At 46.4% G+C, this 21721-nt stretch overlaps 1 protein-coding gene across 4 annotated transcripts in view; it reads right to left on the bottom strand.

Moving 5' to 3' along the window:
* The window catches only part of MYBBP1A (MYB binding protein 1a), an 84743-nt gene that overhangs the window by 10199 nt on the left and 52823 nt on the right, over nucleotides 1-21721 (bottom strand). For 2 of the 4 annotated variants that reach the window (XM_084823093.1, XM_084823092.1), the window contains exon 24: nucleotides 8790-8903. In XM_084823093.1, coding sequence (XP_084679219.1) covers nucleotides 8790-8903 — 114 coding nt within the window. Of the gene's footprint in view, nucleotides 1-8789; nucleotides 8904-17729; nucleotides 17843-20028; nucleotides 20095-21721 lie in introns of those variants that run through there. The other 2 variants (XM_084823095.1, XM_084823094.1) reach the window with 2 other exon arrangements.

The following is a 21721-nucleotide window of genomic DNA, read 5'->3' as shown; positions in this document are numbered from 1 at the left end:
TGCTTTGAACCCTCTGAAGCAGCTTTCCCCATCAGAGGTCCCTCCCAGCAGTCCCAACCAGCATGGCTAATGGTCAGGGTGACGAGATTTGTAGTCCAAAATACATGGTGGTGCTAGGTTGGGGAAGGCAGCTCTTACTATTATTATTTACTTTAACCAGTCTTGAGAGAAAGACAGCAGAAGGTAGCATTACTGAAGGCTCGTTACATCCCTAACCCATCTTCCTTGGGTTGCAGACAACCAACAGCACTTCTTTCCTAGAGACCCAACTTCACATCTAGCTACCTGGACTTAGGCCTGCCTTCGACTGCACTGATCTGCATCCAAGGAAGAAGCCAAGCCACGTTCCTTCAGGAGCCCCATCTCTGCTCCCTGGGGTCCCAAAAGAACAGCTGTGCAGATTCATGACACAGGCGTCCCTGCCAGATGCTAGCATCTGGCTCGGCCTTGCAACCATCACAGCGCTGCCTCCGGCCTCCCGGTATGCCCCAGTTTGCCACAGAAATGCCTTTGCTGAGGAACACAGTCCCATCCCCAGGCAGATCGCTTATGGCAGATCGCCGGTTCCGATGGAATGCCCTGGGAAAGCTACAAGTCCGGGCTTCTTCTCGGCTGAGTGATCTTTAGAAGGAAGCGTCCCCTGTTTGCCCTCTCTGCTCCAGAAGAAACTCTGAGAGGAAAGATCTCAGAAGTTAAAACAAAACGTATGAAATCTTGCTGGCATCAGCACCCCAGATGAGCGCCAGGTGTGGGAAAAGCCATGGTGCTGCTTTGCGACAAGATAATATGGCGGGGGGGGGGCATGGCAGATGCAACCCCAAGGCTCACTTCTGTACACACCTGTATTGATTTTTTTTTTTTTGCATTGTTATCCTGCCCTTCTCCCACCCCCTACTGCCCAGCTTAAGGCACCACTGTCTTCACAATCGCACACGTCTGCACATACCAGGCGTGCTGTTCTGGCCACTTGGTTCAGCCTCCCCAAGCCAACCAGAACCATGTCACTTGTTTGCTGCTTTGTTTTTCACAACAGCGATGGATTTAAGGAGACGTGCCCTGAAGCATCCCGCTGACTTAGCAAGGACAAAGCAGCCGCAACGACAATGACTAAAAAAGCTCTGCGTGTGCATTTGAGACACGGCCACAGGGTCTTTTGAGCCGTGGGATTTTACTGTGAGAGGGCACAAGGCCTGATCTGCCAGCTGCCAAGGAAGGGTGGGTAGAAACTGAGTGGTGCACCGCTAGCGGAACACTTCTGGGGGGTCACACAAGGCTGCCATTTGGGTCACCTGGTGTTGCTGGTCTATAACTCCTATCCCCTCCGGCCAGCATAGCTGGATGATTGGAGTTGCCATCTGGAGGACCCCAGGTTGGAAGGCCTGCTGGGATCCTTGCTGGGGAGAACACATCGGATGGCAATTGCCCCCATGCGCTGCTTGTGGGTTGTCCGGAAGTGTCCGTTTTTTATGGCTGGGTTCACACAACACGCCAACCCATACTCAGTGGCTGAGCGTGGGTTGTTTTAAACCGTGGGTTGTTAGTTGAACCATCGGTTAGCGTGTTGTTCAAACTCAGGACATTTTCCACAGGGTGGCTTGTTAACTATGCAGTGTGGGTTATTGTTCTCGAACAAGCCACCTTGAGAACCCAAGGTTTGTTGTTGGGTTGTTCAGGGTGGTTATCAAGCCACACTGCATGGTTAACAAGCCACCCTGTGGAAAATGTCCTGTGTTCAGACAACACGCTAACCCACGGTTCAACAAACAACCCACTATTCAACAAACAACCCGTGCTCAACCACTGAGTACAGGTTAGTGTGTTGTATGGACCCAGCCAATGTCTATGAGCCGCCCACAGAACACGGCTTGTTTCTTCATTTACGATATTTATACAGGCCGCCCAATAACAATCTGCTTGGCTGCTACATGAATACTGGATTTGGAGCGAAATGGCCCTTTGGTCTGATCCAGCGAGGCTCTTCTTATGTTCCTAAGCACAAGGCACACTCCAGATCATTTATCATAGGTAGGTACTTGTACAACTGTCCAGAGAACTGTTGTTACTGGGTGGTATATATGTACAGAAAATAAACACATTTTAAAACTATTTATGTCTTCATTTGGGGACACCTTTGCCTTTGCCTTTTTTGCAGAGCACGGACCTTTTTCTTTGTAAACGTAGCACACACTGTTGCAATTTTTTAAGTCTAACACGCAATGCTGAAGTTAACTCCTCTGGGCATATTTCCAAACACCTCCCCCTACCATGTGGGCTAGAAACTTAACTTCCCTTAAAAAAAAAAAACGAAACCAAAGTGCTCAGGACTCCGAACAATGAAATCAAATTTGGTGTGAAGACGCAGAAGACGAGCTACCGGCTGGATCCATTTAGGTTGCCCAGAGTTCTCCAAGGGCTTGGATGACAGCTGACCCTCTAAGTGCCATCCCAGCGAACTTGGATTCAAATAAGGTCGGGCGATCCTTATGTCATTGCACAGAGATGTTGAGCCCTAGAGCTAGCGGAGATTCTGTTTTAGGTAACCATCAGACACATTCCCTCAATAGCTTCTCTTCTCCCCACCCCCCAGCCCCATTGGTCTTCTTTGGTTTCTTTCTGCAGGATATGTTTACACAGATCATCAGAACTCACTCCTGTAACCACCCACCTGACATCACCAAAGCAGGTGGGAAAGGATGAATATCCAGTTGCCTTATTAATGATGTGACAAGGTGAAAAGAATGGCAGAACTGGATGCTAAAGTCTCCAGCAAACTGGACCCCACCAAATGCTTTAACCAAAACAGACATTAAAAAAATGGCTCTGAGTGTCTCTTTTCAGATATACATAACTGCAGGTAGCCATATCAGTCCGAAAGAAAGAAAGAAAGAAAGAAAGAAAGAAAGAAAGAAAGAAAGAAAGATTCAAGAGTTACAGTAAGATTGATTCGTAAAGATATACGACTGATTCGTAAAGATATTATCTTACTGAAGAGGCATGAGCAAGCTTTTGAGTTTTCCGGAACGCTTCTTCGGGTTGGGCGACCAGCAAAAAGGAGTTGAGGGTGTAATGAGGGGGAAAGAGATGCCCCTCTGCGTGTGGTAAGATGGAACGAAGTGGGTGTTACGGAGGCTAAATTCTATTAGACTGAGCTGCGTTGCAAAACAGATTTCAAGATTCCACACCAAAACACGGGATTTGAGAAACTGCTGCGGGCGCCACCACAAATCGGCCCTTGTGGAGAATGTGGCTAGTCACATAATGGCGGCTGTGGGGGCCTGGTTAGTCAAAAGAGGTGAGGACTAGAGAAATAGTGAGGCTAGAGGCTGGGAGGGAGGGGGAAATAGCAAGGTAAAGGGGAGAGAAAGAGTGAGGCTAGAGGACGGGTGTGTAGAGAAACAGCAAGATAAAGGGGTGAGTGGGAGAGAGAGAGCAAGGCTAGGGTCTAGGAAGAGAAAGAAGGCCAGGGATGGGGAAGGGAGGGAAATAATGAGGGAAGGGGCTTGGTGCAGAGAAATAGCAAGGCCATAGGCTGAGAGTAGAGAGGTAAAGAGAACAAAGGGGAAATGTGTGTGTGGACAGAAGACGTTTGGGTGGGGCCAGGAAGCAACTCTTTCCTCCTCTACCTGCCCGCTGAACAGCTGATCAGCAGCATGTTCGGGAACAGGAAGGGGAACCTGAGGCCTTAATGGGTTTTTTCAAAAACAATGTTTGGGAAGGGGCAGGGAGTGGAAAGCTTAGCAGGTGCCATTCGAGGTCCCCGCGGGTGTTATGGCACCCGGGGACGCTGCGCTGGGACCCCTGCACCAAAGGCTACTGGGAGAAAGAATCAAAAATAAATGCATTCCCTTTGGAAGAGTTAATGCTCGTGGTTATTTGCATCAGCCAGAAGAAGCGTTCTGGGAACCTGAAAGCTGGCTTTCCAAGCTGTGACATTTTAGTGCAGAGGTGCTGAACCTCAGGCGTGGGGGCAAAGCCTAGCCTTCCTGGGGGCAAAACATTTAGTCTTGGAGCTCTGTTGTTTTAAATCTGTTCTTGTATTCTAAACCTCAGCCTTGCTGCTAGGCTGTATTTACTTCATTTTAAACGGTGGTTTTATACTTTACATTTTTTATACTGTATCTTATCCTATATTTTATGGTTTTAATTGTTGTGAACCACCCAGAGAGCTTCAGCTATTAGGAGGTATAGAAATGTTATTAATTAGTTAATTAATTAAATCCAGCCCTCTGGCGGTCGATTCTCCATTCCCTTGGCCCCATCCTGTTTCCCCTGACTACTGATAATTCCGTGTTTTCCCGGCTTTTGCACAGTATTCCCCCCATCCCATTTTAAAAGGTTGACACGTCTCTCTTAAGGCTTAGTTACTGGAAGTAAGTAAGAGCTTTAAGCTAAAATATGCTGGCATTTTTGGCTTCAGCTCCACTCGCCACTGGAATGCAACCCCTGAGGGCGTCTCCAAAATGAAATTCTGCCCCCAGGCTGAAAGGAGTTCAGCACCCCTGTTCTAGTCGATCCTAACTTAACACAGGTATTACCAGACTCTCACCTCTGGAGGTTCACAGGGACAAAATGTTTGGTCAATGCTGCGTAACAAAATGCAAAATCTTCAGTTAATTATGTTTTGCGTGCAGAATTCTGTGGAACTGCGGGCTTTCTTGATGGGCACTTTCTCTGCAGCGTGTGCACCGGCAGGGGTGGGCGATTGCAGGCCCTCCAGATATTTTATTTATTTATTTCCATACCAGCCCATAGCCCAAGCTCTCTGGGCAGCTCACAAAAATTAAAGCCACAAAGTGCAGCATAAAACAATATAAAACATGAACACTTAAAACCACAATATCACAGTACAACCAGAATAAAACGTAGCAGCGATGCAGAGGTTTAAAATACAGATTTAAAACACCAGAGCTAAAAGTTTAGGAAGCTACAATGCTACAGTACCGGGAGAATAAAAAGGTCTTCACCTGGCGGTGGAAGGAGTACAACGTAGGTGCCAGGTGAATCTCTCTAGGGAGCTCATTCCACTTTGCACTACAACTCCCATCATCCCTCCCCATTGGCTATGCTGTCTAGGGCTGATGGGAGCTGTGGTCTCCCAGATACTTTAGCCTACAAGTTGCCCACCCGTTATAGGCTCCCAGGGCAAGCCAGGGGAGGCCGGTGGCTTTCATGTCAGTGGGGCAGTGAATCCGCTCCGCGTTTCAGTCAGAACTCTGAAGGAGCTCTCCAAGGTGCTTCAAGTTCTGAGTGGTTCTGACTGAAACCCGGAGCAGTTTTACCGCTAAACTGAGGGTCAGAGCTGCCCGCCTCCACTACAGCGAGCCTTCCTCGTCTGGATCTCAGTATGTCAGCTTTTTACAAAGCTTGATTGACAGCAGCTTGGGGGGGGGAGAAGGAGAGAGGAGAGAGAAGAGGAGGGAAAGAGGGGAGAGAAGGGGAGAGAGAGGGGAGAGAAGGAGAGTGAGAGGGGGAGAGAAGGAGAGTGAGAGGGGGAGAGAAGGAGAGTGAGAGGGGGAGAGAGGGGAGAGAAGGAGAGAGGGGGGAGACAGGGAGGAGAGAAGGAGAGAGAGAGGGGAGAGGGGGGAGAGAGGGGGAAGGGGAGGGGGGAGAGAGGGGGAAGGGGAGGGGGGAGGGGGGAGAAGGAGAGAGGGAGAGAGGGGGAGAGAAGGAGAGAGGGGGGGAGAGAAGGAGAGAGGGGAGAGAAGGAGGGGGAGAGAAGGAGAGGGGCGGAGAAAAGAAGAGTGAGAGGGGGAGAGGGGGGAGAGAAGGAGAGAGGGGGAGAGAAGGGGGGAGAGAAGGAGAGGGGAGAGGGGGAGAAGGAAAGTGAGAGGGGGGAGACAAGGAGAGAGAGGGGGAGAGAAGGAGAGAGGGGGAGAGGGGGAGAGAGGGGGGAGAGAGTGAGAGATGGAGAGAGGGGGGGAGGGGGAGAGAAGGAGAGAGGGGGAGAGGGGGAGAGAAGGGGAGCGGGGAGAGAGGGGGAGCGGGGGGAGAGGGAGGAGAGAAGGGGGAGAAGGAAAGTGAGAGGGGGGAGAGAAGGAGAGAGAGGAGGGATAGAAGGGGGGAGAGAGATCTTTTGTTCCTCTGCTACCAGAGATGAAGATGATGAATATAGCACCTTCTACATGCTTTACAAAGTGTGACGGGTCCCTGCCCCAAGGGCCTTACAATCTAGAATATCTTATCCTGTCCTTAACTGCAGGGAAGGCACATGCTCCTCCACCCACCCCACCTGCTCCGGAGCGCACGAAGCAGAGTCAACCCACTGGCCCACCTTGCCCGGTCTTGCCTGCTCTGACGGCAGCGTCTCTGCCAGAGTCTTGTCTGGCGCTGCTTCCAGAGACCCTTTTCACTGGAGGCCGAACCTGGGTCTTCTTGTATGTGCAGCAAGCCAGGCTTGAACCCCAAGGGGAGGTCCAAGTTGGGAAAACCAGCCTCTCCCCTCCACCCACACTTCCACCTCACACCCTCCTAGGGTGCACGTAGACCATTTTGTATGTTTTAACCCCTGCTGTAAGATGCCTTGAGTCGATTTTCGGGAAGGGCATATAATAAATTCAATAACAATAATTCTAGTCCACATTAATTAATATTCCACATTCATTATTCCACCCTTCTAGTCCACATTCAGTGCCAGCTGCTGGTTCTGTGCTCACAATCGCCGAGTCGGATCAGAATTGCCATTTCACCTATAATAGGGATTATAGGAAGCCTCCTTCTGCCAAGTCAGTCCAGCTGCGTATTATCTACACTGAGTGACAGGGACACAACAGGGCTCCAGACAAGAGTCTTTCCCAGTCCTGCCAGGAGATGCCGACAACTGAGCCTAGCGCATGGTTGAACTATGGAATTCACATCCACAAGACGTGGGGATGGCCACCACTTTGGATGGCTTTAAAGGGGGGTTGGACAAAATCGTGGAAGAGAAGGCTATCAAGGGCTGCTAGTCCTCATGGCTCTATGCTACCTCCAGTATCAGAGACAGTATGCCTATGTGCCCCAGTTGCTGGGGAACATGGGCAGGAGGGTGCTGTTGCATTCATACCCTGCTTGGGGGATTCCCGTGGGCATCTGGTTGGCTGCTGTGTGAGCAGAATGCTGGACTAGATGGACCCTCAGTTTGATCTTGGCTCTTCTTATGCTCCCATGACCTTCTGCATGCAAAGCAGGGGCTCTCCCACTGAGCTACGGCCCCTCCCCACCACCCCACGCCTCCTTAGAGAGAGCAGAACACCCAGCTTCGTCGCAGCCAGGCTTTCTCAGTCTGGCGCCTTAGACCACCTGACCGTTCTGACGGTCACCCGGCCACTCTGGGCGATGTACAACATTAAAACAGTTCAAAACAATAAAATTACACATTAAAACATCGTATTTCTAAAAATGCCCTAACCCACCCCAAATGCCTGCCTGAACAACCACGTTTTCAACGTGTGGCGGAAGTTCATCAAAGAGGGGGCATGGAGGAGTTCCCTAGAGAGGGAGTTCCAAAGAGTGGGGGCCACCACAGAGAAGGCCCTCTCCCTCGTTTTCACCAGCCTAGCTGTCCTGGCTGACGGGATAGAGAGAAGGCCATCCGAGGCTGATCTTGTTGAGCGGCCTGTCTGGTGTTGCTGGAGGCGCTCCTTGAGATAGGCTGGGCCGGAACCGTATAGGGTTTTAAAGGTCAAAACCAACATTCTCTCCTCGCCCTACCTGGAGAAGCCAGGGATTGAACCGGGAACCTTCTGCGTGCCAAGCAGGGCCTCTGTCACACTGAGCTATGGCCGCTCCCTAAGCATGCTCTCTAGGACAGCCTCTCTTAACCTGGTGCCTTCTGACGCTTTGGAGTCCAGCTCCCACCACACCTGATCACTGGCCATGCACGCTGGGGTGATGGGAATTGGAGTTCAAAACACCTGGAGGGCACCAACTTGAGGAAAGCCGCTCCTTTTTATTTTCCTAAATATAATTTGTATCCCTCTTATCCATACACTGATGCAAAAGGCAGCAAATATTGTTAACATGACGTATTTACAAGCTACAGTCAGAGCAACAAAAAGCCAAAGGAAGAACAGAGGAAAAACTCCAATACCTAAGCACAACTTGGTGTGCTATACCAAGGCTTTTTTTTTTTTAAATTATATACCGCTTTTTTCAATCAACGATTTCAAGTTTTAAAAATGGCAAGTAAACTGAAAATGAATACACTCAAAACAAGCAGCAGATAAAAGTGCAATGAAATGTCAGAACAGCTTTCCCGAACCTGGCACCATCCAGATATTTTGGACTACTACTCCCATCATCCCTTATCGTGGACGAGGCTGGCTGATGCTGATGGGCATTGTAGTCCAAAACATCTGAAGGGCTCCAGGTTCGGGAAGGCTGCATCAGAGAGTTTAAAATATTTTTGCTGGCCTAATAAAGGTATTGCCTTAATATGAGTTTTGGAATTGAAACAGTAAACATGTTTTTAAAGACCTGGGTGAATTAATTTTTTAAAAATGGGTTTGCCTGATGCCTAAAAGACAACGAAGTCAGTGCTAGGAGTACCTCCCTCTGAGAAGGGTGCAACAACAACCCCCCCCCCCCCGTTCCTCGTAACAGGCTTCACCTCTGACAGAGGTGGTATTTGGAGAAAGGCATTCACCGAGGACCTTTGCGTGCAGGGCAGGTCGCTATGTGGTCATCTAGTCCCCAGCTGACAAACCAGATCCTAGCCACCCACATACCAGACAAAACTCTCCCATAGTGGAAGAGCTCGCTTATGAAATTAATCTGGATTCTCGTTTTAAAATCGTACTGGAATAGCTCACCTCTGAAACTTGACTGGTGCTCTCTCTAATCAGCTCCTCCCACTCTTTTCCGGGCAACAGGAGCTTGAGATCCCGGGTCTGCAGAGCTTTCTGGAGAAGCATGCATGCCTGGGCCTGAAACAGAAAGGGGGGTGGGATGGAAAAGCAGGTGAATGTAGAACTTCTCTCCCACGGAATGGGCAGGGAACAAGGACAACAGACCGGAATTTCAAAAGCTTCACCACCATGGGCCCTTGAATACCCGCGCTGAGCTGCGATGCTCGTTGGGTGATCTGGGGACAGTCACCTTCTCAGAAGCTAAGCCACTCCACAGGTCTGCCATGATGGTGGAAGAGGAAGAGCCATGGACAATGCCAGGACTCTCGCGCAAAGGGTGAGACAACAAGTACGTTACAACACTGACAATTCTTCCCAGAAATTAAGCCCTGCTAGTAACGGCAATAAATAAAATCACTTTGGAAACTCGGCTTCAGTTTTATTGTTTGAGCCATGACAACACGCGCACGCGGCAGAAAAGGCTGATCACGCACCAGCCAGCCAAGGACTCGTTCACGGCCAGAAGCCGTCAATCCCTACGGCACAGTTCGTAAGAGGATGGTGAGCAATTCGGCATGAGGCTTTTCTAAAGGTAGAACAAATGAAACCCCTTTAGGGATTATCTAGCAATTTAAAAAAATCCATCCATCCATCTGAAAACGTAAACCAATGTTTATGTAATGTTTACGTAAACCTATCTACCTGAATATGTAAATCTATCTATCTATCTATCTATCTATCTATCTATCTATCTATCTATCATCTCTCTCTCTCAAAACATAAACCCACCTATCTAAAAACATAAACCTATCTATTTCAAAACACAAACCAATGTTTATGTAATGTTTACATAAACCTATCTATCTGAATATGTAAACCAATCTACCATCTCTCTCTCGCTCTCAAAACATAAACCCACCTATCTATCTATCTATCTATCTATCTATCTGAAAACATAAAACAATGTTTATGTAATGTTTACGTAAACCTATCTATCTGAATATGTAAACCAATCTACCATCTCTCTCTCGCTCTCAAAACATAAACCCACCTATCTATCTATCTATCTATCTATCTATCTGAAAACATAAAACAATGTTTATGTAATGTTTACGTAAACCTATCTATCTGAATATGTAAACCAATCTACCATCTCTCTCTCGCTCTCAAAACATAAACCCACCTATCTATCTATCTATCTATCTATCTGAAAACATAAAACAATGTTTATGTAATGTTTACGTAAACCTATCTACCTGAATATGTAAATCTGTCTGTCTGTCTGTCTGTCTGTCTATCTATCTATCTATCTATCATCTCTCTCTCTCAAAACATAAACCCACCTATCTAAAAACATAAACCTATCTATTTCTAAACATAAACCAATGTTTATGTAATGTTTACGTAAACCTATCTATCTGAATATGTAAACCAATCTACCATCTCTCTCTCGCTCTCAAAACATAAACCTACCTATCTATCTATCTATCTATCTATCTATCTGAAAACATAAAACAATGTTTATGTAATGTTTACGTAAACCTATCTACCTATCTGTAAATGTAAATCAATCTATCTATCTATCTGAAACCGTAAACCAATATTCAGAATTACTCATTACACATATATTTTCTTGAAATCCTTACGACAGGGGTGTCGAACCTCTTTCAGCTTGAGGGTCAAATTCAGTTTTGGAGAAGGTTTCGGGAGCCTCATTCCAGTGGTGGGTGGGGCAATGACAAATGCGGCGGAGCCAAACACAAAGCCACTGGCATAATTTCTTACTGCCAGTAACTGCACCTTTGCAGAAGCATTTCAATCTTCCAGAATGGGGAAAAATTGTGCAAAATCTGGGAAACCATCAAACAATTGGTTGTGGGGGGAAAGAGGGCGGGGCCATTTCAGGAACCTCAGAGGGCTGGATGTGGCCGGCAGCTTGAGGTTCAACACCCCTGCCTTACAACGACCCTGTAAGGTAGGTATTATTATCCCCATAACAGAGATAAGAAGGATGAGGCCAAGAGAAAGAAATTGGCTTGTGTAAGGCCAAGTAGTGAGCTCAGGGCAGGAGATGGGATTTGAGCTGGGGGCTTCCTGAATCTCTTGAGCCTCAATCCTATGAAGGTTTAGACAAAAAAAAAAAGTCCACAGCTCCCACCATGGCACGTTGAGAGTTGTAGGACTTTTTTCTGTCTAAACATGCATAGGAACACAACCTCAGCCACTAGGATATACCACCTCCCAGTCCCGGGAACAATTTCAACACACGTCAGGGAGAAAAGGATTTGTTTGAGGAAAAGGTCTTGATGTGCGCGCGGCTTCTGAGGGCAGCACTCAACCTTAGCCTGGAGCTGACATGCATGCAAAGTCCCTTTAAGGAAACCTGAGTGTTCAAAGCGCCAACGCAAAGGGGACGCCCCAGGAAAGCCCATTATGTTTTCTCTGTATTATCATATGCATTTGCACGGTTCACCTATTATCCATCGACACCATTTAGCAGGAGACAGACCAAGGAGCTGACAAAAATAAAGACATACCCCAGCGGCCACGCGGGGATAAAAATAGAACAGAGGATCCAGAATCGTTACATGCAAGATCAGCGTTCCCCAATCTGGTGCCCTCGAGGTGTGTTGGACTAGAACCTCCAGCATCCCCCAGCCAGCATGCTGGGGGTTGTAGTCCAACATATCTGGAGGGTGCCAATTTGGGGGAGGCTGTGCCAGAGGGTACGAAGATGATGCTAAAAAGCAGCCTCTTTTTACAGACATCTGTCTTCTCTCTCGCCACCCCCACAAAGATGTGCGCAACAATGAAATCAGTTACTGGGGGGCACCAGTGATATGGTGTGAAAAATGTTTCCAGCGCTTCATTTTTCCATGGAAAAAAATCAGTTTCATAAGTTCACTAGTAAAAATAACAAATATAACGTTAGGTAAGCTTGCCTGGCAGTTTCAAAGGCGTAGTTAACGTTTTTCAGGGGCTTGTCCCAAGCATACATATATGTCACCGAAATACATATATGTCTGAGAGTGAAATGGAACTAATAAATAGTGACAGTGAAAATGAAGGTGCCCCAGCAACCTCAGTGAAGGAGAAGTGAACCCTGTTAAAGTAGATAAGTGGTTGTCAGCATATCGTGCATTTTTCTTTGGGCTGTTAAAATTAATTACTGTGTCAACAGTTTTCAGTACCTATGTTTTTTTCTTAAATTTAACCAATGTAAGGGAACTACATGCTATTGTCTTTACATTTTTACAAGGATTCCGATACATAATAAAATATTTAAATCACATTAAGTGTATTTTATTTTCCCCCCTCAAATATCTCAGGTCAAATACTTATTTTTATTTATTTATTTATTTACAATATTTGTCTACCGTTCCTTATCGAAAATCTACTTGAGGTGTGTTGGGCAAAAAATTAACAGGGAATAATTTTTTTTTAGCATTATTTACTAAATACAAGTAAAATAAACATGCTAAATTAGATCTTTCTAGAACATGGGTGGGCAATTTGTGGCTCTCCAGATGTTGCTGGACTACAACTTCCATCATCCCTAGCCAGCACAGCTAACAGTGAAGGATCATGGGAGTTGTAGGCCAAAACATCTGGAGGGCCACGCACTCCCCACCCCTGCTGCAGGGCGTTAGACGATTTTCTCATGCCAACTGAAAATTTGCCCATGCAAATGACCAATTCAAATTTTTTCCGGAAAACTCACATCAATGGGGGGGGGGACAGGACACAAAAAGACAACAAATTAATCACTTCTAGTAACTGAACATCTGTTTTACGGTGGACTAAGTTATAAATGTGGCAGGATACAGTCATGTTTAATCCCCCCAAGTGTCTTTTAACACACGCACACAGCACACACACACCCCATAAAGGTAGTCTTGGGGAGGAGGGAAGCTGGATCAGGATTTGGGGAAGGGGGGGGCTCAACCGTTCCCTCCGCATTGTTTCCCCAGCAGAAATCCCCCCCCAGCTGCAATTAGCAGCAGAAGGGGAATGATACCAGGTACAATACACTCCCTGGCACGCTGGGAGTGGGGGGCGAGGGGCAAGATTTCAGTTGAGGACATAGCACTGGGGTTAGCAGAGTTAGTCCCTCTCCTAGGGCAAAATTTTCCCTCCCAGCAGCTGATTTTAAAACTTGGGGGAGGGCAGGAACAGGCCTGGAGATCATCACCGAATTCCCATAATACGCCCTGAGGGCTTCTTGGCGGCTGGGTTCATCCTTCAAACCCCTGAGAAGGAGTTCCCACTGACTGCCGGGGAAAATCAACTCTCCACCCTGATAACGTTTTGGAGAACCACCCTTTGGACTACATATTTGGAAGCCAACTTGGGGTCATTGCTACATAATGTGTAAAAACAGCCTGGAGTAGAAACCTCCCAGAAAAAAATATCAGCGGCTGCTTGTTATTTCTTTCTTTAAAGTATTTTTAGGCTGCTGTCAGGGTTCCCCTTATGACCTGGACCCCCTGAGCAACCCCTTAAGGATCTCTTTCCTCCTAAACAGTCCCACCTCCCTTCTTTTAAACTTTCCCTTCCCAATAATGTGGTGGTTAGGCTGTAGATGTGGGGTGACTGACACTCTAGACACGTGTTTAACCACAACAGTTTACCGGTAAATTGAAGCAAGCAATTCACAACCAAGAGAGCCATCTTATGGCCACTCAACAAAATATTTTAAATAGATGTAAATATAATCCCTTTAATAAAATATTATTATTATTATTGGTGGTGGTGGTGGTAGTAGTAGTAGTAGTAGTAGTAGTAGTTCCAAAGGAACTATTATTATACATGGGGCCAAATTACTTGAAGGACTGCCTTCACCCATATAAGCCTGCCCACACTTGAAGATCAGCAGTAGGGACTCTTCTCACCTGCCCATCTTTGAGGGCAGTTAGGGGAAAAGTATATGAGACAGAGCCTTTTCCGCAGTGGCCCCACACCTCTGGAATGCATTGTCATTGGGGGCCTGTCAGGGAAGAAGCTCTTTGATCAGCAGCTGATTGGAGAGAAATGCATTCCCCTGCTTAGCCCTGAAAGGGCGACCTTACTTTTGAGCCTTGTCCTGCAGATTTAGCCTGATTATTTCTGAACAGACATGATGCTCATGCTTACTTCTGAGCAGACATGCATAGGCTTGATATTTGGGATGCTGTTTGAAAGGGCTGCTGAGTGATGCAGTCCTGCTCAGGACAGTCTGGCTTGTCCTGCTTATTAGTAGACCGGCTGCTCATGCTGACATTGAGTAGACACACTTCCTATAAACTGGTAAGACTGGAATTTGGAAGGGGGTTGGATTTTTCAGCCCTGCCCACTTTTACCTCTGGCCCCTCCCACCACTGGAATGTGGCCCCCAAGAGCGTCTCCAAAGTGGCATCCGGTGTCTGGTCTGCAAAGGAACCCTAGCACTGAATCCAGGCCTGGCTGGTATACAGCTTTCAATACAGCCACACACAAAAATGGGCTGAAAAGATGTTGCGTCGTCTCATGCAACAGCTTGCTTCTCCGTGGAGGGGCTTTGCAGGAGCTTGCTGTAAATATGAGCCTTCCAAAAGGTCAGCAAAAGGGTGAATTAGGGCCGAGGCAATCCCCCTCTACATCCTCTCTCGCTCTTAAATCCCCTTGGCCAAAGGTACTGCTTGCGTTCGGTTCCTACGCAAACAGTAACACAAAAGAGGCCAAACAATGAGTGGGATTGTCAAAGGAAGGCTAAAATTGCTGCATGCGACGTTCTTAAGCACCACTTAACCTTCACATTTTAGCATGCCTCATCTGGAGTACTGTGTCCAGTTCTGGGCACCACACTTTTTAAGAAGGATGCAGACAAACTGGAGAGGGTTCAGAGGAGGGCAACGAAGATGATCAGGGGATTGGAAACAAAGCCCTGTGAGGAGAGACTGAGAGAACTGGGCATGTTTAGCCTTGAGAAGAGAAGGCTGAGGGGAGATAGGATAGCGCTCTTCAAGTCCTTGAAAGGCTGTCACAGAGAGGAAGGCCAGGATCTCTTCTCCATCATCCTGGAGTGCAGGACACGGAATAACGGGCTCAAGTGACAGGAAACCAGATTCCAGCTGAAATCAGGAAAAACGTCCTGACTGTCAGAGCAATATGACCATGGAACCAATTACCCAGGGAGGTGGTGGGCTCTCCCACACTGGAGGCATTCAAGATGAGGCTGGACAGCCACCTGTCAGGGATGCTTTGACTTGGACTCCTGCACTGAGCAGGGGGTTGGACTCGAGGATCTTGTAGGCCCCTTCCAACCCTACTATTCTATGATTCTAAGTAAGAAACATGGTGCTACCACAGCTGCATGCGTGCACACCCGCACAATCCACAGCTCCCGGCTCTTGCCGGCCGTCAAGCCCCATCGACGTCTTAAAGCAAACACATTCCCCCATCGCCACCCCTAAATCAACACAAGACGACAGCTCATGCCATGTCGTCATAAAAATAATGGAGAGCCTGGCAAAAGAGCTTGTGTGTGCTTTCTGTCCTGAAGATGCTTTCAGCTAACCTTTGGCAGCTGGCTCCTTCGCACTTCAGTAATAATCCTGCCACATACTTGGCACGTGGGCCTTGAACACCATGGCAAAAGGTCTCCATCCCACCCTCTTTAAATGGGCGGAAACCTGCAGAGACATTTCACGGGCTGGTCATTTAATGCGTTAAGAGCTCAGTTCAAGAGGCCGCTTAGCGACACGCTCAGAATGTGTCTGCTTAAACAGGATGTCCGGTGCTCCACACAGTTGAATCAGCATTCAAGTACTTAAATATTACTTAGGGCTGTCTGTGAGATTAAAGAAATGGCGGTCGATTGATGGTGAAATCATCATATGGATAAAGATAACCACTCTGAAGAAAAAGTTCCTCTGCTTTTAGATGATGAGTACTAGAACCCTGAGATGTACCAAGTGGTGCAAAACAGCGGCTCAGGCGGACAGACATACACTAAGAATTAAGGAACAGGGCGTCTCTCTGGGCACACGCTCAGTCCAGGAATTTGTGTTCAGTAAATCACCAAGCTCACAAGTCCTGTCACGCAAAAACCAACGTCTGCCCACGAGCTTCCTTTTTCAGCAACCTAACAGGGGGTGGGGGGATTCTGCTATTGTCAGAGATCTTCCAGTTGACCCTGACTTAGACGGTACACTCCCCCTTCTCCTTTACAGAGGATGGAATAAAATTGGCAGTTCTTATCAATCCTTTTATTTAAAAAAAAATGGGGGGGGGGTAAAAAGAATCTGGAGCACAGTAACCGAATTGTAGGAGGGTATCTTGGAGGTCATGTAGCCCACACACACACACAGGCTCAATGCAAGAACCTGCAACTATAACATCCCTGACAGATGTCCATCCAAGTCTCCAATTAAATGCCTCCAGCCCACCACTTCCCAAGGCCGTCTGTTCCACTGCCAAACAGCTCTTACCTTTAGGAAGTTTCTCCTAATGTTTAGCTGAAATCTGCTTCCTCGCCATTTCCACCCACTTGCCATTTGCCCCCTGGAGCAACAGAGAAGAAATCAGCTCCGCCTTTTGCGTGACGCTCCTTCAGAGATTTGAAGACCGCAATCACATCTTCCTTTGAGCTTCTCTTCTCGAAGCCACGGATGCCCAGCTCTTTCAACTCACTGTCATCTTTTTATTTCTATGCCGCTTTTCCACAAAATTGTGCCCAACGGGGCTCGCAACATAACCAATGAATAAATATAATTTCTAAGATAACAAGCAGCAATAAACACAACAACGTTCCCAAAACACAATAGGATCCATTACAAATAACCATAACGTTGGCAGATAAATACATAGTAGAAATATCAATATATATAATATTCATTTATTTTATTTATCTATTGCATTTATATCCCGCCTTGTTTTCCTCTTGCAAGGAACCCAAGGCAGCTGACATTATCGTCTTCCTCTCCCTTTTATCCTCACAACAACAACCCCGTGAGTCTGTGACTGGCCTGAAATCACCCAGTCAGCATCCATGGCTGAGTGGGGACTAAAATCAGAATCTCCCAGCTCCCAGTCCAACCCTCTCACCACTACACACACTGGCTATAATATCCAATAAGACAGTACAAATAAACTAAATGAATCCAAGGACTGAGCAATAAACAGGAGAATAAAACTGTTCCTCGTAGGAGTTGGTTTCCAGACCCCACACTATAGAGGGCATGTGCTGGACACCTTCTACTTTGGCCGTGGCCGTCTTAAAATGTGGCATCCAGAACTGGACACACTACTCCAGATGAGTGCTGACCAGCAGAATAGTGGAACTATGATTTATCATGAACTGGACACAATGCTTCTGTTAATGCAGCCCAGCTGATCGATGCGGGACACCTCCTTAGTCAATTAAAAACCTTTGGATCGATTCATCTAACCAAACGCTAGAGTCCTACCAAGTCACTTCGTATGCCAAGTATAAAACACCAGCAACTATCAATGGAAGCCTGATACCAATAACAAATATTCTGATGTTTTCAGTAAATATTCATATATCATGGGACAACTAGCAAACAGCTGAGCTCTGAAATTGCTGAGGAGAATTCCACAGAACTTTAGTGATACCGTCTGTTCCTGCGCTACCCACTATGCTCCCTTGCTGGTCAAGCAGTCCGATTAAAGGGGGAGTACAAATGAGGAGAACTCAAGAAAGGCTCCTTAAAGGTACCTCAAAATTACAGACTATCTATGACCTTGTAACTGAGTCAATATACTCCCCTCAGGCTATGCTTGATGGATTCGGCAAAAATGTGCCGGTGTGGATTCTTGTCAAGCTCGTATCTCTTTAAGAGCCTCTGCTCTCTACGCGTCAATGGGCAAATATAATTCAGGCGTGTTAGGGAAATTACTCAGCCTTACAGGTCCTCGCGGACTGCCCTGTACATTTTCGCTAAGAGAGTCGGCTGTTGAGAGACAGGTTGGCCACGCTCCGGTGAGCAATTCATCTGTTTTTCTCAAGACGGGGAGCTCTCATTATCCTTTGCAACCTGTGGCAATGAAGATAAGGCAGCTCTCAGAGGTCATCTCCCGAACAAAGCTAAATAGGTTCTCAATTGGTGCAAACAGGCCTTAAACCTTGTCAACTGGATGCAAGGTGACGATTCTGGATTCTGCAAAGCAATTTGTTCAGATCCTTGGCTGTCTGCTCTCCCTGCTCTGATGTACAAGGGATCGTTGCCTTATCTGGCTTGCACCCATCTCAGGAAGGGTGTCGTCGAGCTGGAAAAGCTGCAGAAAGACGCAACCAAAATGATAAAAGGGACTGGAGCAGCGTACCTTTGAGAGAAGGCTAAAACTGTCCCAAAGCTTTCCAAGTTTAGAAAAAGAGACAACTGAAAAAGGAGGTCATGACAGAGGTTTATAAAATTATGTACGCTGTGAAAAAAGCACAGAAAGAGAGAGACAGAGAGAACCTGATAGCACATCAAGGGGCTGTCAGTTCAAGACAGGCAGAAGGAGGTCCTTCACACAAAGTGTAAAATTAATTTGTGGGAATTCCCACAGGCATGCACCATGTACAAACTAAGAATTATTTTGTGCTTTGGGACTATTGGTTGTTGTTTTTTACTCAGATGCAAATATAACTGATTAAAATTGGCTAAAACTCATACAATTAAGACTTCCTTAAATCAGGTGACAATCCTGATTTAAAGGCCCCCCAAGATCTGGAACCTCCCTTCTTAGGCAGAAGAAAGTTGATACTACGAGACACTGCCAGCAAAAGCAGGAAATACACAAAATGATCGCTGAAGGAAACAGAGGTCTGGGGGTTTCCAGTAAAGGGGGGGGGGTGTAAACAGAAAACTAAACTAAACACCTATACCAAAACCCTGCCTTTTTACAAAATGAGGTTTGAGACATGCACCACATAGGACTTCTGCTTCTGGAATATTCTCCCACATCAGCAACCCAGATTTGATACACCAGTGTATAAAAGTGGGCAATACATCCCTCTCACAGGACTTGGGTGAACGTAAGAAGAGCCCTGCTGGGTCAGACCAAGGGTCCATCTAGTCCAGCATTTGGTTCACACAGTGGCCAACCAGCTGTCGAAGGGAACCCACAAACAGGACATGAATTCAACAGCACCCTCCCGCCCATTTTCCCCAGCAACTGGTGTACATAGGCTTACTTGCCTCTGATACTGGAGGTAGCATATAGGTATCGTGACTAGTAGCCATTGATAGTCTTCTCCTCCAGGAATTTGTCTAACCCCCTTTTAATACCATCCAAAGTGGTGGCCGTCACTACATCTTGTGTTAGGGAATTCCACAATTAACTCTGCCCTGTGTGAAGATGTCCTTCCTTTTGTCTGTCCTGAATTTACCACCAACCAGCTTCATAGGATGACCCCGCTGGGTCCTAGTATTTCGAGAGAGGGAGAAAAATGTCTCCCCATTGACATTCTCCACACCAGGCATCATTTTGTGCACCTCTCTCATGTCTCCCCTGACCCTCCTTTTCTCCAAGCTAAACCATCCCAGCTGTTGTAACCTTCCCTCATAGGGGAGATGCTCCAGCACCTTGATCATGTGAGTTGCCCTCCTTAGCACTTTTTCCAGCTCGACAATCTCTTTTTTTTAGGTGTGGACTATATTACTGACTATAGAGCAGCCATTCTTGAACAAAGACACTTCCCCTGAACAAAGGGAGACTCCAGCACGAAACTGCTGAATTACAACTTATCAAGAAGTTCAGTTCTTTCACATGGGCCTTGAATTGATGTAACAGGTTTTAATCCCACTCCAGGTATTAACTGAGCAATGCCAAGGTGTCTATGTTATCATCAACACTGTTCTGTGAAAGGGCACTGTGGTTATTTTATGTACATTTAAGGTTTCACGTGATTGTCACAATTCACACCTTTTGCATTTCATTCTCCACTGATCTCATTTTTTACAGGTTTTTCTCCTGCACTCATGTACTGAGGATAATGCTTAACTCAGGATAACACTTCATGCATCCAGTGAAGTGGATTCTAGTCCACAAACCCTTAAGCCACCATAAATTTTGCCATTTTTAAAAAGGTGCCAAAAAACTGTGTTTTTGAATAAAAAGAACTGATACCTGGAGAGTGACGTGGCAGGATAACTGAACCAAAGAAGCAGGAGGTTCATGAGAATAGACAGAAAAAGATCAACTGACTCGCCTAAAATTAAAATTGCTTAAGTGCTTGTCTGGTTCTTCTTCATTTAGTAGGCCTAGGCTCCTTCCCATCTTGTCTAAAATGGGCCGTTTCCTTAAAAACAGGAAGAGAGAGAAAGAATCAACTATGCAAAGCAGGAAAATAGAATTAAGAAGCATTTGGCTCAGTAGATGACAGGTAATTTCGCTCTTTAGGTTTCCGGTTTAATATGGTCACTGAGAAATAAAGAAGTCACACAATAATATATCAAACACAATGGTTTGGATTGTGACTTTTTCTACAACCAAGTTCAGCTTCTTAAAAAAAAGAAAAAGCATTTTCACGCCCAGCAAATCAAGGAGTCTCAAGGCTAGTACAATTCTCAGAACATGCAGGCTGGGCCCACTCCAACGAACAATGCATCCAACGGTCCCATCACGCACGCTTGGCTGGCATATGCTCTATGCGCCTGAATGCTCCTTCATGTGAAGGGGTGATCCTGGCCCAAGGGAGCTCTATTTTTCTATGATTAATTCTTATTCATTCTTATTCTTATTTCATTTTTATACTGCCCCAAAGCTGAGGCTCTCTGGGCAGTTTACAATTAAAATGTTTCTACATGTACAGAGCTGTGTGCAGCCTCTGCACACACCAGCCGCATGCACAGAGGGCGTGGGCAGCAGGAAAGGCCCACCCACATACTCCCCTGACCCCACATTATTTCATTATTTCAAAGCATGTGGGGAAGTTTGTCACCTGAATCCCTGTATTCTGAAAGGGAAGAACGGGGAGAACCCCACAGACTAAGGAGATCTGGGTTCAAATCCTGGCTTGGACTTGAAGCTCACTTGGGGATGCTCCCTCTCTCTCACATACACACACACACAGCATCGGTGTGACAATAAAGGGAGGGTGAGACCACGTACACCGCCCTGAGCTTTTTGGAGGAAGGATGGCATTAAAAAAGTGCAATAAATATGATACATTTTAAATCATTGAGGTAAGTACTAGCTGTATTTCAAAAGAGCTACGAGAGAGATTGTGAGAGCAGATTTAAAAAAATAAATAAAATCTGCTTTATTACCGGCCATTCTTCATGCAAAATGTTCTTTAATGAATTCTCCCTTCACCACCTGGTGGAAGTCATCCACAGCAAAGGCAGGCAACGGCAGATGCTTTTGTGTAAATGAGTCATCGCCTTATTGCTAACGTGGGCATAAGTGAATACTTAACCGGGAGGTAGGGGGAGGATCTTTTATTTTTTTTAATGCCATGCTGTACTTTTAGTCATAAGTAGTTGTGTGCTGGAATGAGTTTGTAGGGTGGGGAAGGAATATCCCTTTTTTTAATCCAAGCAAATCATGGAGTCTCAAGGTTACTGGTGGTTACTGGATTCCTGTTGCTGATTGTTCCATGTATTGTGGCGTTTACAATGGTGATTTATTTGTTAGGGACTCCTAACTCCTGCCTTAACTATAGGGGCGCTCTTGCAACTCTGCAACCTGCTGTGAGGTACATGACGAAACCTCTGGGTTTGTTAATTCATTCATTCATTTACTTATTACACTTCTATACCGCCCAATAGCCGAACCTCCCTGGGCAGTTCCCAACAATTTAAAGGCATGTGGCAAAATAGGTAAATGAGTAAATAGGCAAAGAAAGAAATCTTATAAGAGATAGCCCACTTGACACTGGAATCTTGCCTGGAGGACGCCCCCACATATGGAAGTGTGCAGTTATT

The sequence above is a fragment of the Heloderma suspectum genome, chromosome 16, assembly GCF_057233095.1.
Source record: "Heloderma suspectum isolate Gila_16-S chromosome 16, 16-S_ref, whole genome shotgun sequence".
Taxonomy (NCBI): Eukaryota; Metazoa; Chordata; class Lepidosauria; order Squamata; family Helodermatidae; genus Heloderma; species Heloderma suspectum.
Note: the sequence above shows the minus strand (reverse complement) of the source record. Positions and strands in the feature narration are given on the sequence as shown.